At 36.8% G+C, this 12,904-nt stretch overlaps 1 protein-coding gene across 1 annotated transcript in view; it reads right to left on the reverse strand.

Annotated features, from left to right (window-relative positions):
- The window catches only part of LOC109916791 (nuclear receptor subfamily 6 group A member 1), a 366,169-nt gene extending 358,997 nt beyond the window's left edge, over positions 1–7,172 (reverse strand). Inside the window, exon 1 of the mRNA XM_048613642.1 lies at positions 6,978–7,172. Coding sequence (XP_048469599.1) covers positions 6,978–7,044 — 67 coding nt within the window. The 5' untranslated portion in view covers positions 7,045–7,172. The remainder of the gene's footprint in view (positions 1–6,977) is intronic.
- Between the last annotated feature and the right edge of the window lie 5,732 nt (positions 7,173–12,904).

A 12,904-nucleotide genomic window follows, 5' to 3' on the forward strand; every position in this document is an offset into this window, starting at 1 on the left:
TGGCTGCTAACCATCTGAAATATAAACAGAAAATGCTGAAGGCCCACAGCAGGCCAAGCAGCCTCTGTGGATATAGCAAAACAGCCAATGCTTCACCCATTTTGATAAGTGGTTAAAGATTAATACTTTAAAATGATTAGCAAAGGCAGTACACGTGGGTAACATATCTGCCTCTGAGCCAGAACCTCCACGTTCAAGTTCCACTCCAAGCTATCACAACATAAAGAGGTCCAGTGTTACATGTAAATCTTTCAAATGTATGCTAATGACAGATGACATATGGTTATCCATATGATAGAACAAAATCATAGCCTCTACTTTCATTATCTAAGCCACAACATACAAGTGGAAAAGAATGTTGCCACTGCAACTCAAACTCTTCTTTTTGAGGGGGCAGGTAGTAGAACAATGTTATTTGATTCAGTTAGATGGATGGCCAATATGGATCAGATTAGTGCCAAATGGCATGGGTTTGATTCCCATTCTGGCTGGGGTGGAATAAGGACCTCTCTCCTTGCCAGGAGATGGAGAAAATTGTGAAGCTGTCAGTCAGACCTGCCTTTGGACAGGGAACTCAAGTAGTAAAATTTTTGCTATTGCAAATATTCATTGAAAAGAAATGACCTGAAGACTAAAGAAGGATCAAAGCAATACCACACACACTAAAGACGACTAGAATTCTCCAATCTACAGCAGCTGAAAAAGATTTTGATCCTGTTCTTATGCAAATCACTGGGAATAAAAATGGACTACACAATTAAAGCCTCTCTCTTTGAACAACATACTTAGCAGCTGGATAAACATTTAGCTTCGCATTCAAGAAGTACAGACTAAGAAGTAAGTTTCTCTTATTTACTGAAATAAAACACTTGTACAACTTTAAATATGCCAGAAAGGGCCATTCCATATCCCTTATTACACGTACATAACTCTACAATAATCATATTCGACTCGCTTCTCAACTTACCTTTTGTTGGAATTTAGTTACACAAGATATTTCTGCGGTTAAAGATTTAGGTTTTAAGTAATGACCTATTTTCAATTACAAAAGCCATACAACAATGAAATAATTGAATTGATTTATTAATGGAATGGAAATGAATGATAAAGGAGATCCAATTAAAATTATTTAAAACGTTCTTAAAATATATAATGCTCAAAATCATGTACACACCATAATTCAAGTGCTAAATGCATCATATATGGAAATTTGAGGAACAAGGAGTAACCCTTAGTTAGACAGTTTCCTTATCTATGCTGATTTAGCTGATCTCTGCTAGCGGCAGTGGTGAGAGCTTCATAATTAACCTCCCTAAATGAAGGAAGGAAATATGAGGCTCACTCTTGTTTTGAGTGACCATGTGCTGGAAGTAGGCAAGGACAGGATTACTAGCTTTCACTCTCCCTCCCAAGATTGAAAAACTTGATACACACTATCTCAGTAATACTAGAGGTCTGCCAACAGTGGCAGGACTATGTCCTTAGCATAATTCACTGTCTTCAAAAGGAGAAAAGGCAAAAATAAAGCATTCTGGTCTAAAAATTCACTGATACCATTTACTGCACATGGGGAAATCTCCTTGTCAGGATGATCGAGGTATCAATGAAACGTCATTCTGCCTGCTCATCTATGACAGTGCAGCATAGCACAAAACATACAACTTGTTCAATTTCAATTGTGCCAGAAAGAACCATTATGTATTCCTTACAACACATAAATAACTTTACAACAGTATCATGCTTGACTCTCTTCTCAATTTATCCTTTATTGGAATTCAGTTACCAAAAAGGTAACTAGTACTTTTTAAAGGCAAGGTAAATTCTGGCTACAGCAATTGATGAAAATGCTTGAAGCAGTGTATTGGAACACTAAGAGTTCCAATGGTTTAGATGCAGCACTGGAAGCCTCAGGGGAGGAGGTGGAAAAAACAGATATCTTATTTCCACAGGTGACTTTGGAGGCATTTAAGGCAAACATCATGAAGGGAGTGGAAGCAGGTAACCATGAGATTTAATCCCTGAAGGCATGGTTGCAGTGCTGCAAAAGTGGTCAAGATCAGTGAATATATCATCAAATGTCTCTTACCAAGGTTGTTTTTCACCTAATTCCTTTGTCCCTCACTGTGACCTTCCCCTTCTGCATTTATGCTTCTGGAGTTCATAGACGTACCACATTGTCAGCCAATACAGCCTCATGTTGAAGGGTGCACAACTTCAAATGTTTGAAAAAGAAACATCATCAATTGATCTGAATCATGCAGCCACCAGCTCAGATATTAGCACCACACATACTCAAGACAGCAATGGCAAGATCAGCAGATGACGAGTATCTCAGCACAATTGGGCTCCAGTAAGGCCAAGGAAAAAGGGGAACAGGTGTGTCAATTTCGAGGGGAAAGGATGCAAACGTGTTGTGCTGCAGAGGACTCAGATAAAGACTATGATGGAGTAGCACACAAAAAGAGATGCATGGGCATGCACAGAGATGCTTGGTGCCTTACCAAGCTGCTACCTAACCTCAATGTTAAAAAAGCAAGAAGTCAAGTTCCAAAATCAGAACATGGTTTCATGCAGAGTTTGAAGTCTTTTCTTTCCAGTGCAGAAATGATGGCTAACTCAACATTAATATCCTGGAACCACCTGCAATGTAGTTTCTGATACAGCACAAGCCATAAACAGAAAGTGAGCAAGCCAAGAGACAGGAAGGGAGAAGAGATAAGAGGACAGGAGGAGAGGCTAGAGAAAAGAGAGAAGGGAAGAGATTATGGTTAAGACCAAACATATTGTGACTTTGCTGGGCAAAAGTTGCTTTTAGCCTGCCTTCAGAACAATCTAAACATCTGAATGTAAAATTTTCCACTTTCAACCATCCCTACAATCCAAACTAAAAAGCATTAATTTACTGTAAAAATAAGGATACTTTATTTTTATATATGAAGAGACCTGTTTGTTTATCCCCAAAACAAAACATTAAATTTGCTTCAAGGATACTACACAGAGATAGATGATCACCACTGGATGTCAAGAAATATTAAGAAAATACTCTGTGGCACAACAGAAATCGGCGGATTTTAATTTCGATGATTGTTGTATTTCATATTAAAATCGATAATAATGATTTAGCACTGGCTTTTACTCTAGCAAAAGGAATTTATACTTTACTTTAAGTGTTACTTACTAGCAAACAAATTGTATTTGAAACATGGAAACAGACCATCAATAAAGTCTGTATGTAAAATATCACTACTTCTTAGATTATGCTGAAAATTGTATGTAATTTTAAAATTATAGATAACTAAATTTTTAAAAGGCTATTCAAATGAACCATGTCCTTGTTGTGTCCTAACTTAGTTCCCCTGTCTATTTACAGATAAAACACTTTGTTCATTTCTTTAAACTTGAATTGTTCTATATAGTAGTATTTTACCAAAAAGTTATATCATGTCCCACAGATCCACCCATAACGCAATTAATAAGCCGAACTATAATAGGCCCACAAGTTAAAGAATCTGCATCACATCTCATTTTCAGCTATTTATCTGCAATTTTTTTGGTTCTATGTAGAGACAAACATTCCAACAGACCTAAAGCATCTCCTAAAAATGTAGCACGCCAAATTGAAAACACACACCTAGTTCCAGAATCTTAAGCATTTAGCTATGGACTGAAAGCTCTGGCTATTTCTCAACCCTTTTCTTATTTATAAATGAATACTTACTTTTTCACAGAACACCAATATTATCACAACAGATATCATGCAACAGCCACTTTGTACAAAATACAACATGCAGTAGTAATAAATGTATTGTACGTAACTTCCAACATTGCAAAGTACAGTCAAAGGCAAAGCTACTGGCAATCAGAACTATTTGCGAGAATCACTGCTACCTCCATTTTTGCATTAGTGTTTTGTTAACATTAGATTAGCAGATAAGCCAGGCCTCTCCTCTCCAACACACATTCTTTTGATCAAGATGTAGAAAGGTTAAAGGTCAAATAACAAAATAACCAAAGTGCGTTACGGAGAACCAGCAGTTAATAAATCATTATATAAAATAAATGTTAACGATTAAAATGACAATATCACAATTTGTTTGTTTGATATTTTGGAATATTGAACATTTTCATGTTTTCCTTAATAGTTTATCCAGATATGCTCCTGAACAGGATTTACATACAAAGTGTTACACGATTAATTCTGCAATGGAAATTCCTCTTCCAAATGGGGGATGTGCAAACTTAACATTGGCAAGTTGGCCAAATGGGCAGACACCTGGCAGATGAATTTCAATGCAGAGAACTGTGAGGTAATGTATTTTGTAGAAGAGACACGGAGGAACAGTAATGCCTCAATGGTACAAACTTTAAGGGAGTACAGGAGCAGATGGACCTCAGGGCTCACGTGCACAATTGTCAAAGTGACTAAGTAAGTTGAAGCAGTTGTCAAGAAGGCTTATAAAATCCCTGAGATTACAACTGCAGGGAGAAAGTTTAACACAAGGAAGTGATGCTACATCTCTACAAATCATTGGTCAGACCACATCTGGAGTATTGTGTTCAGTTCTGGCTACCTTATTTAAGGAAGGCTGATGTAAAGCCCTGGGAAAAGTGCAAAGGAGATTTACTAGAATGATAACAGGAACAAGGGATTTTAGACAGAAGTAAAGATTAGAGAAATTGGGTTTATTCTCCTTGGAGCAGGGAAGATTAAGAGGTGAACTTATTGAGGTGTTCAAAGTTATGAATAATTTTGACAGAGTAAAGAAGGATATTCTGTTTTCACTCATTGGTAGTCAGTAAATAGGGGTCACAATTTCAAGATATCAGCAAGAGACCTACAAGTGAGATGAGGAGAAACTTCTTTATTCAGAGGGTTGTTAGGATTTGGAATACACTGCCTGGGAGAGTGGTGGAGGTAGAATACTTATGAATGTTTCAAAAGATAGCTGAATATATGTTTGAAAGTGATGAATTTAGAGGGCTATAGAGATAGGGCTGGAAAATTGGACTAGCTGGTAGCTCTTTCCAGAGCCAGTACTGACACAATAGGACAAATGGCCACCTTCTGTACTGTAAGGGTTTATGATTCGATGATTCCTAAACATTGACATTATAATTTGCAGAACATGAAACTCACTAGATTTAGAAAAAATACACATTTAATTTCTTCCCCTCAAGTCCCAGAATAAAACCTAGCTTTTCTTTACAAAATAACAGCAAAAAAAAATCAGTAATTCATATAACACAAAAAGGATTTGGTGACCAAGTAGCAATCCCACCTCAAAAACAGGATCCTGCTTTCAAGTTTGCATGGCCTTGAAGACAGTTGTTACTTGCAGAATTAATTCACAATGCACAAAAGACAAATTTAATAAACTTTTACAAATGTTAGCAAAATATCTTCTGCTAGGATTCAATATTTTTCTCCCTTTCAAGAAAATTTTCAGTCATACCTTGTTCAACTATGTTATTCGGAGCCTAAACTGCAGAAGGCTACCTTCACAGTGAGGCAAGTTCTTTGCTGAAGTACTGATCAGTTGTGTTCCCATTGCTTAGTTTTCTTCAACTAGCTATGAAACACTTTTGAGTCTCATTTTTATATTTATTTGTTCACAGGTTGTGGGCATTACTGGACCAGGATTTATTGACCATGCCAATTGCTCTTGAGAGGGTGATAATGAGTCACCTTCTTGAATCTCTGCAGTCCATGTGGTGCAGATATATCCACAATACAAATTCAAGTAAATAAGATACAATTCATTAACCTTGCATATTATCTTCAGAGGATACAATCAGCTAAACCATCTTTGTCTCTTATCACTACCCATTTTATAAGAATTAAATTTAACAAAAGCAAATTATGTCCATCATAATATAGAAACTGGGAAACCATGTTTCAAGCACCAAGCAAAACTTTACCTGGTCTGAATAGCAAAAATAGAGTAATGACAAACTTGCAAATTCAATTCCCAAAAGTTTCCAAATGCGCAAATTCTAATATTTTCAAAATAAACATATTTTTCCATTGTTAACAGAACTTCAAATGGAAACATTTAAGAAAACACTGTGGCCACTAGAAAGAAACAAATGAGATTGCGAGTATAGGCAAATCATCTAAAAAACAGAATGACCAATTGTAAATTAAGAGTAAACAAGGCATCTAAAGGAGTAGTATCATTCCGAAAGAAACTGCTTCATAAACTGAAATAAAATGCTGACATTTCATAACAATATAACTATATATTTCACACTTTTCAAAATCCAACTTTTAAGACAGCCTTTTTACAAACCACATCACACTTCTAATGAAAAAACTAAAACTCAAACAGGTCATTTCAACTTACAGTTCTCAAGTTTTACTTTTCAAAATATTAGTAATTTCATTGTGATTGATTCTGAAATTAATTTGAATCTCAAAGCCCCTTAAACATTGCATTTGTGTACCACAACACTGGCTTAGATGAATGTATTTGTAATATACGATGCTATTTTGATTGATGCTTTTTCCTATTCTTTTTATACATCCTTTGTAATTCGGCGGTGTCCTTATTATGCCTTCTCTTAATTGCTTCAGGGCGCTCTCAAGTTCAAAAGTTCACGTTTTACGACCTTACAAAGACTCATCACTGCAGAGAAACACATTTCTATTAAATGTCCCCATCTGCATTCTATCTCAAAATTAAGCTTAAAATGGCACTTCAAGAAACCTCGAAATTTCCCTGATCACTACCTCTTGAAAACAAACGTGCATTTTAGAAACGACGGGACCCCACCGTTATAATCAGCATGGAGGATAGATAAACATACCGCAAAACCAAACAGTATTGTTCGGACTTTGAAAACAATGGTAAACAGTTGAATACAAACAAAATTGACAAGCCTAAACGTGCAACTGCCCACCATTATTCGTACATTTCTTACTACAGCAATCATGCAACACAATTTCAAAGTGTGGGACAACAAAACAAATAACATACTGCTAATGGGTTTTATGCCATTTCTTTCTTCGTACTTGTAGCCATTGGTTCTGTTATCAATCTCCATGCTCTTGATGTTTTGCCTTCACAGTAATCTCAGCACACGTCGCCCATGGTGTTTACCTGTCAGGCGGTTTGCCCGACTCTCGTGCACATTGATGACGCTCGACTGGACTACAAGCTGCTCGCGCTGGCAACAACCCAGCACCTCACGCAAGCGCATCGCACCCAGAGATTTGTTGTCTTCCCCCTGCCGAGAGAAAGACATACTCGGCTCCACCCCCTCCCCCGCCCCCGTGCCCGTCCCGGGAGGAGGACAGAGGCTGCGCGGAACGCGCGAAGCCCCGAACCTCTGGTCTCGGCATTCCAATGCACTGTCAGCGGATTGTCATTGTGGTCTTCATAGCCCAACTTGGAACAATGGGCTGCATCCAGCCAGTGTCCTTTCAAACCCGGCGGAGGTGTCAGAATGTATTGCTGCGGGCAGTTTGGAAGGAAAGAACTGTAAACTGTGGGTTGATATTTTCGTCTGAAATGGAAATGAAGGACTCTGAAGCTGCTTTTGACCCTAACATGAACTTTATCCTCTTTATTCTGTTGATTAAAAATTGTGAAATGTCTCCAGATCTCCCACTTATCCTCAAATAATCAGACCAAAAAACCGTTCCCTCAGTTTTAAATAAAGACTGAACGGTTTGAAGTAATCTCTACTGTTTTGAAACTTAAATACAAATTAATGTGGGTCTTGGAGTTTGTGTCCAGAAGTTAGGAAATATATTGCAGTGAAAATAATCAGTTGTCTCTGAGTAAATCAAAATATAGAGACAAAATGCGGAAGGTTTCCATGTTTAGACAACTATCACTCATTCTACAAAAAATGCAAACTGTACTTGGATGTTGCTTCTATTTATACAGAATAATAAATTCTGCACAGACTCAGAAGTGGACAATGAGAATACACACATTTACACCCAGGACTTAATTTCTGTAATCGATCCGAGTTTTGAACTTTATTGCTCCACTTTTAATAGCACACTTTCAGCTAACTTGGCCTTAAGGTATGGAATGCCCTTCACCGTGCTTCAATTGATGAAGCTCCCACCTCTGAGTCAGAATGTTATGAATTCAATTCTCACTACAGGACTTGAGCACAAAAACTAAGTACCGATCTGGATAATCAGTTACAAGAGGGAGTGTTGCACTCAGGTGCCATCTTTCAGATGACATGTTAAACCTTGTTGCTGGTTGCCCTCTCAAATGAACGGAAAAGAATGTCTGGCACCACAGTGTTGAAAAGGAGGAGAATTAGTATCTTCGCAAATATTTATCCTCAATCAACATCACAAAAACTAATTTGTGTTTTTATCATTATGATATTGCTGTTTGTGAGAGTTTGCCACGTGCAAAATAGCAGTTGTGTTTCCTACATACAACAGGGACTGCATTTCAAAAATGCAGACTGGTGTTGGGTTGTCCATTTGTAAAAAGCAAAAGCACTCTTTCTTTCCTGCCTAATCATCTCCATCACAACATTTCTCTTTTTCACTTTAAGACTCTTAGAATCTAATACTTTCACCAATCTTTTGACCACATATGCCAATATCTGCTTATGTGGCTAAGTGTTAAAGTTGCTTTGTAATAGTCCTGTGAAGCATTTTGACATGTTTTACTCTATTAAAAGTGATATATAACTGCACGTTGTTGTTGCAGATAAATAAGCAGGGGTACTATTAGGACAATTCTGCCCATGCAGATTCAGTGAAAGTTCATGTAGACAATGGTAACAGCTGATCCCAAACAATTTTCTCAAGTATTAATATAATCTATTGCAAACAAACCTTTTTTTTCAATTTTGCAATCAGATTAAATATACAGTAATCAGCCTAAATGTCTGTTAATATGTTGTAGTTCCAAACCATACCTTGGGGTGAAAACAAACACTGCCCTGGGAAGTAAAGAGTTTATAATTCCAATGATTGAAATCACTATTCTGTGGAGCATGGTCTCTGCCCTTGCTGTGACTATAGGTTGAAGTTAATGCTTGCACACATTATTTGGCAGGTTGCTATTTATTATGCCAGGAGGATGGTAGAAGCACTTTAGGGATGTCTTGAAAGTATCCTTGAAGAGGTCAAACAATCCTGCCAACTCATTAGTGTCACTGGTTTGGGACTGATGCTGGAAGGCACCAAACCCATTAGGCTAAGTTGGAAACATGCAGAAGTCTAGGTGTCAGAAAGAGTGCATAAACCTGCAATCAAACCATCTACCCAACTTTTCAAGCACCACTGGCTATCCTCCCCATATAAGGCAGCATCTGCAGATCATACATTTGACTTACAACCTCAAAACCATCAAACTGTAGTGGTATCAAGTCATCCTTATTCATAAGCAGCTGCCAAATTAGGTCATTGGGGACTTGTAATGCCATTTGCTCATTTAGCATGTGCATAAGCTTACAGTTATCAATTACCAGATGAGTAACTAACTGCATTGGAACGCAGGTAAACAGAATCTCTTGGAAGTCAATATGACTCCAAGATGATCATCCTGGCAATATAAAGAATGCCTTCTACATTATCTTGATGTTGACGTGATTGGCTTACAATAAGCACAACACCCTTCTTTGTTATAGATATGACTCCAACCAGTGGTGTGTTTTCTCCTAATTCTGTTTCAGTTGTGTCAGCATCACAGATTGGCATCTATATTCCCCCAACATTTTATTTCAATTATGAATATGGTTAACAATGTGCTAATTACTAGATAATCTGACTTTTTAGTGTGAAATTGCACAGGCAGATTGACCTCAGTTTGACCTCCAACAATGCAGTGCCCCTCAATACTGCACTGGAGTGTAAGTTTTAGTTTTTATGTGCTCAGCCCTGAAATAGGACTTGAACCCAATACATAATGATTCAGAAGCAAGAATGCTAACAAAATAAAACCATAGCAGATAATAACTGACTTCAATTTTGTTGGGCCCCCTTCATGCCATATTTGGTCAATATTGCCTTTATGTCAAGGGCAGTCACTGTTATCTCACTTCTGGAATTTGAGAGTGGACTGATGAGGCATTATTTTACAGGATTGGATTAGCCTTACTTTTTGTGAGCAGAACATTCCTGTCATATGATAGGTAAATGCTAAAGTTGTAGCTGTATTGGAATATATTGTCCAGAGGAATGGGTGGTTCTTGAGCACAAGTCTTCAGCAAAACATCAGGATATTGTCAGGGCCTATAATATTTACTGCATCCAGTGCACTTGGCAATCTCTTGTAATCACCTGGAGTGAATCAAATTAACTGAAAGCTGGCTTCTGCGATGTTGAAGGCCTCAGGAAGAGGCTGAGATACATTGCTCAATCTAAATTTCTAAGTGAAGATGATTGCAAGCGCTTCAGTCTTTTATTTCACACTTATATGCTGGGCTCCACCATTATTGAGGATGAGAAAGTTTGTGGTGCTTCCTCCTCCCATTAGTTATCCAATTGTTCACCACCATTCACAACTGGATGTAGCAAAGATTTGATCTGGTCTGCTAGTTGGGCAGCTGCTTAGTTCTGTCTATATCATGCTGCTTCTGAAATTGAACATCCATGTATTTCAGTACTGCAGCTTCACTAAGTTAGCACATCATTTTCAGGGAGCCAGAACAGGTAGAAAGCCATTTAATTGTTAAAAATATAAGCTTACTTGCATGAGTATTCAACAATCATTGGTCATTGGGAGCAGAATCAAGACTAAAGCAATATGTTTTTTTCTACGATATCCAACAAGCAAAATCATGAAATGTCACATAAAGGTAGCAATTCTAGAAGTTGCAAGAACTCAAACAATGTCTAGTCTCAGGTATAATTCCTGTTCAAGATACCTTGAGTAATTTTGCACACAATTTAGGAGCAACATCAAAATCAGCGCTAACAAAAACCTGTCAGTGAGCATCCTTCTTACACTTTTAGCCAAGGAGTGGCATATGGCAAAAGTGAAAATAAAATATCTTCAAAAATAGGTAAGGATCTATAACCAGACATCTCACAGCATCATAACTCAATTTTCACTGTAACTCTAAGAGTCGAAACAAAATAGTTGCTGATAAAATTTAGTAGAGATGGAATGACATCAGCAGTTTGCTAAAGCACATTCCAGGTAACAAAATTCATTACCTGCACAATCAGAAAAGACCTTATCCATGAGTTTAAATAAAGGTTAAACCCTTGCTTCATTCAAAAGGGTGGAGGAAGGTAGTTAAATAAATATTTGACACACAATGAATGACACTGTAATCCCAATGAAACCAATCATCATCTCACACTTTAGTTAATGAATTGCAAAATTTTATGACAATGATAGGCCCAAGGTTTCAATATATTGCAGTGTTTATTGATGTTTTTTATAACAAATGCTATCTCTTAGAATAAATCTCCCGTGAAGGTTGCTAGGTATATTTGTGCACTGTGTGTTGGCTGTTGTTACAGAGTGCAATAATAGAATGGAATTTCAATTTGCACCTCAAAAGAATGGATAATTACAACTAATATAAAATCAAAAGTCCCTAAATATTAGTATAATGTTTAATATATCAATAAGGCACAAACATGAAGATACGTGCAACACAAATAAAAAATTATGCACCAAGCAAAGATGAGATACAAAGTCCAAAAGAATATATAGGTTCAATGTCTCTTACAAGGCTCAATCCTTTGCAAAGTCTGTTTGATTATCAGAAAAACAGATAATCGAGGTTCCACTGAGTTTTGCTAAGTTTTGTTTTGCTAGACCAAAAATTCATTTTGCATTCTTAGTATTTGAATTTTTTGCATTGTACTTCAAATTTGTGATTAAAGTTAAGTGTTATTCACCTCCATTAATCAACACCCGGTTATTACACATGCTAAGTGGTGTGGTCTGTGGTTGGTACAGGTATTGACATGAATAGAAGGCAATACATCTTCATAAAGAAAGGAACATATTTTTCAAGTAACCTACATGAAATACAAAACATCAATAAAATACTTAACAATTTGATATAAACAAACTTTTAAAAAGTGCAAGTTCTATTCATGAACTTGTGAGTAATGTGTTTCTGTACTTTTGATATTTATATAAGAGTATTTGGCATTTCTTTTAAAACGGGCTTGAAAATAAAGAATGCCAGACTATAACTGTATGCCAGAAAGATGATATTCAGTCATTGCCTCATCAACTCCACTTCCATGGAGTGACATTTATTTAAAGTGACATTATGCATGTAGGATAAGCAAAATACTTCTGAAGTGGCTTACACTTTATTACATTTAAATGTCATAGAATCATAGAAAGTTAAACCCCAGAAGGAGACCATTCAGCCTTTTGTACTTGTGCTGTTTCTTTCAAAAATGCTTTAGTTCCACATACCCTTTTGGTTCATTGTCTTGTAAATTCCTCTTCTTCAAGTACTCTCTAATTCTAGCCCCATATTCTGTAGATTTTTTGCTAATAATTTTAAATCTGTAACATCTGATTAATAACCCACCTGGCAATGAGATTATTTTTCTCTATCTCTTCTATCAATATCTCTCATAACTTTTAAAAGGACTCATTTGCCCTCTCTGCTGTTCAAAGGAGAACTCTCAAGAGAGGCTCTCACAGTCTTCTCTAAGTCTTAGAGAAAGCACCATTTAAAGAACAAAGGTACTACGGCACAACTAGTTAATATTCCTGACAGAACATTTGACAGAGAAAGCGCAGAACATTCTAGAAGACATATAACCTGGATATAGTTTCAAGAAACAAAAGTCTATGTTTGTTTTCACTTTATATAAGTGTGACTTGTATTTATTGGAACAGCATACTATTAGAAGCTTGTTTTATTCGCGAATAGTTAGTAGTTAGAAGGGATTTATTTGGTTTGTTAATAGTTTGGTTAATTTGTTCACTGTTAGAAT

The sequence above is a fragment of the Rhincodon typus genome, chromosome 28 (assembly GCF_021869965.1).
Source record: "Rhincodon typus isolate 14 chromosome 28, sRhiTyp1.1, whole genome shotgun sequence".
NCBI classification, from domain to species: Eukaryota; Metazoa; Chordata; class Chondrichthyes; order Orectolobiformes; family Rhincodontidae; genus Rhincodon; species Rhincodon typus.